Source organism: Adiantum capillus-veneris, chromosome 29 (genome assembly GCF_014529385.1).
Source record: "Adiantum capillus-veneris isolate H3 chromosome 29, ASM1452938v2, whole genome shotgun sequence".
In the NCBI taxonomy this organism is placed as follows: domain Eukaryota; kingdom Viridiplantae; phylum Streptophyta; class Polypodiopsida; order Polypodiales; family Pteridaceae; genus Adiantum; species Adiantum capillus-veneris.
Window position 1 is genome coordinate 15,553,251 of NC_140959.1, and position 4,298 is coordinate 15,557,548.

Sequence of the window (4,298 nt, forward strand, 5' to 3'; positions counted from 1 at the left end):
CAATGTGCATAATGCATCAAACTTGACAACTTCAGGATTTCCTTGGGTCATCAGTCTCCAAGTACTAGCAAAAGTCTGGTAGGAATCTGGTAAGGCATCAAGAATAGTCTGCACAAGGGAACTGTCCGAAATGACTTCACCTACAGAAATGAGTTGCTCATTGATATCCTTGACACTAGCAAGGAAAGTGTCCATATCATCTTCCTCATGCATAATCTTCGACTCTAGCTCTTTACGCAGCAAAGCAATTTTAGCCTCATTGCGGCTTGCATAAAGACCTGCTAGAATATCCCAAGCCTGTTTTGCAGATTTTGCTGAACGGATGTGAGGAATAATGGTGCGCTTCACAGACAACGCAATCAATGCATGAGCCTGCGCATCCTTAACATCCCAACGAGCTTGTTCTGCCGTAGGCAAAACAACTCTAACAGCTGCAATCCTTGCAGCAAGACCTGCAACATCCTCAATATCGCCTACATCTTCAGAACCAGGACGTACATCAATGCCCTGCACAATGTTCCAGACACCTTTTGACACAAGAACATGTTGCATCATATAAGCCCACATAGGGTAGTTGTCCCCATCCAACCTGTCCTCAGCAGCAAACATCTTGAACACATCTGTGTTGTTGTTGTCAGCCATGGTAAATGCTGCACCTGATGTGAAAACTGCCCGAAAATAGGAGAAATGGAGCGGGAACAACTTGTGCTATATAGCACAAACCGTAGAAGACTATAAGGCACCTGTTATGCAGAAAATGGCACTGACAGAAAATCTGCACAAAATGGCGAAATAGCCTGTGCAGTACTGCCTGTAGTGGAAACGGAGGCCGAAATGAGCCCAAATCAAAATTCTGAGCAGACCAAGCTCTACGAGTTTTCCCAAAATATTTGTCGACCTGCGAACGCTCGCCAAAGCTCACTGAAATCGGAGAAAGTGAGCAGGCGTGTGCTGGAGCAGCTGGCGACTAAGCCCGGGAGGACGTGACCTGCTCTAATACCAATTGTTGGAATTAGGGTTGCAGAGAAACACACACAGCTTGGAGAAGACGAAGGAAGCTCAAGGCACACAATAGAGAGTGTGTTACTTAGTGTGCAATGGAAAGATTGATAGCCCTAGAGTGATGGGCGTATATACAATGCACGGGGGAAAAAACCTCCTAAAGAGGGAAAAAATGCCCCGGCGGTCCTAGTGTGTTCACACACATCACTACCACATGTATATGGTAACATCTTTGTTTTCTCCCCTTACCTCTCTCTTTTCATCTTCTCCCCATCCCTCTCTCTTTGTTTTTTTTCTCTCTCTCTCTCTCTCTCTCTCTCTCCCCCCTCTTTCTCTTTCTCTTTGTTTTCTCCTCTTATCTCTCTCTCTCTCTCTCTCTCTCTCTCTCTCTCTTCTTCTCTCAATGTGTGTGCATGTATTCTTTGTTTATGCATATGTGTGTAAATTTTTGTACATTCAATGTGTGTGTATGTGTTTTGTTTATGCATGTGTGTACATTCTCTCTCTCTCTCTCTCTCTCTCTCTCTCTCTCAAAGACACAATGTGTGTGTGTGTATGTGTTTTGTTTATGCATGTGTGTACATTCTCTCTCTCTCTCTCTCTCTCTCTCTCAAAGACACAATGTGTGTGTGTGTGTGTGTGAGAGAGAGAGAGAGAGAGAGAGAGAGAGAGAGAGGGAGAGAGAGAAAGAGGGGAAGGGAACATGAGAGGGAGGAGAGGAAAGGAGCATACTTGGCTCTCCTTCTTCTCCTCGTGTGTGTATGTGTGTGGGAGGGAGGGAGGGGGGGAAGAGAGAGAGAGAGAGAGAGAGAGAGAGAGAGAGAGAGAGAGAGAGAGAGAGACTTATTTACCTATTTCGCTAGAGCACTGAAACTCAGATATGAGATCTGAGTTTTTGGCGCTCTCGGTTAAATTTTTACCCTTGTCTGCGTCGCTATGAGCGTCGCTATAAGCGCCGCTATGCAACAAAGAAAATAGCGACGCTCATACCCCCCCCCCCCCCCCCCCCCCCCCCCCCCCACACACACACACGCACACAAACACACATGCCGTGGATTTTAACTTTTGAGCGTCGCATCGCTAGCGTCGCTAATATGAAGAACCTCTTGTAGTGATTGAAACAAAAAAGTGAGTAACAAGCTTACACATTGGGAAGATAATGATCTGCTACTACTTTTGGCAAATAAATATATGTATAGTCTTCTAGATGTTTGCTAAAGATAAATGCTAGCATATTAACAATATGCAGATAGATGATCCAATGACCAACATATATGAATTGAAATATTCATATGAGTTGAGCGCCAACAATCATTGATGTAAAAATGATGAAGTAAATTTTTATCTTTATTTATCTCATGTATTCATTGAAGTTCTAAATTTTTAAGATTTACATGCAAGAAGACATGCTTGCGACGGACTTTGTCCTTCAAGCACTGCATATATTAGCCATCTACTGTGGAAAGGTGTATGGGCTAAATGTATCGAAATACGATTGTGTGTAGACTATGTCTCTCAAGCACTGAGTAGAGTAGCCACACACTATGGAATGGTGTTGTTGCTCAAATGAGGATCCACAAGCACTACATCTTTGTTTTCCTTAAGATGACTCATAATCGAGGATAACTATGATGTAAGGGCAGGGTGATGTCACCAGAATTGTAGTTTGGTAAGAGCTCTATCAAAGTTTAATCATTGGAATTCGTTTTCTAACATCCTACCTTCAAGGAAGTTGGAATAAAGTTTGAAGCTTAAAACACGATTTTCTCTTTTTAGGCTAGAGGAGAAAATACTTTGTAATGCCTAAATTGAGGATGTAAATGTAATGGGAATGGTCATGCCAGAGCTATATGTTTATGGAACATTCAAAAGACATTAAGAATATATCTATGTGATTTAAAGCTAATTTGAGTTGTTTCTCTCTCTTTAACTTAGATAGACAATATCTATATTAATGTTAGGTGATACATGTGTTATGTAATATGATGTGTGTAGAAGAGACCCTCCTTCCTTCCCACAATAGAGGAATGGGGGCACTACGTCCCCATAGGGCTAAAATCTCTTATTGATTGTTGAATGTCTCTAGCAGCATGAATTTGATTACATTAGTAGATGTGTTTAATATGGGAGATGATGATTTTGTGGGTCCAAAAAGTTGGCGCACATATTTGAGGGCTTTGTGACAATGTGGGAGCCATATCTTTTATTGTTTTCTTTAGCTTCCCTCGGCGGATATCCAGATGTAGGGATGCAAATGAGGATTCTGTCAAAGTTCACATCAGGTTCACACGCTGCCCATGCACACATCAGATCGCAACGTGTACAACATGAAGTTCACACGCACTTTACATATAATTCACATTAAGGTCCATGAAGTTTAATCAGTGATTTGACGGTGGTTATCCAATCATGGTTTTGAGAGATTCATTGGCACAATTAGCTAGTAGCAATTAGCTGCTTACAATCTTTTGGCTTGGATTTCCTTGGGGGCCAAGTAGTGGGAGCGATTCAAATACTCCCGTCAGACCCCCCCCCCCACCCCCCCCTCTCTCTCTCTCTCTCTCTCTCTCTCTCGCGTGCTCGTGTTAGTACGGTTGCTTGTCTTTGTATGCGGGGATGGGCTTCATCCGGAGCAGTTTCTCCTTTCTGATGGGCACAGTTGTGGGGGTATATGTAGCGCAGAACTACGATGTGCCGAACGTGCGGAAGCTGTACCATACAGGACTCTCCATGGCTCGTCAGGTTGAAGAAAGCCATCGCAAGGATGGTCCGAAGAAATCAGATGACAACTAAGAAGCTAGGCTAGCTTTGCTATACCAAGTCTGGGGAATACACCCCTCATTACCCATCTCAACCCTATTGTAAGCTTGCCCTCAGAAGTGCATGTATACGAATTGCTTTGATGTAAAATGTTATGAGTTTGATTGGCATGTGCCCCTCACATTGTCTTTAGCAGATCAACTGCATTGAAGTATCAGTCCACATGCGCCTATCTCACAGAAAATGATATTCTGGCTTGTTTCAACTCTTAAATGCATTTTCTTTTGTAGTGAACGTCTTGCAAAACAGTGCACAATTTGGCCCTGGTTCTTCAAGTCGATTGATGGTTGGATATAATAAAATCTAGCACTCCACGTGCAAATGGGATAGTGCACAATGTGCCAAGGTCTTGAATGAGTCTTCTTACCTCGAACATGTTTTAAGGTCTCCTAGATGTTGTTAAATGTAATGTAGTTGTCAGAGTCCTTCTGCGATTCTGTCACTCTCCCTATTGGGCCTCGTGTGGCTCAAGGAAT

At 43.0% G+C, this 4,298-nt stretch overlaps 1 protein-coding gene across 1 annotated transcript; it reads left to right on the forward strand.

Annotated features, from left to right (window-relative positions):
• Nucleotides 1-3,538: 3,538 nt before the first annotated feature.
• On the forward strand, nucleotides 3,539-3,943 carry LOC147418813 (uncharacterized). Its single transcript, XM_086505682.1, has one exon. The coding sequence runs from the start codon at nucleotides 3,619-3,621 to the stop codon at nucleotides 3,793-3,795; it is 177 nt and encodes a 58-aa protein (XP_086361808.1). The 5' UTR covers nucleotides 3,539-3,618; the 3' UTR covers nucleotides 3,796-3,943.
• The last annotated feature ends 355 nt before the right edge of the window (nucleotides 3,944-4,298 follow it).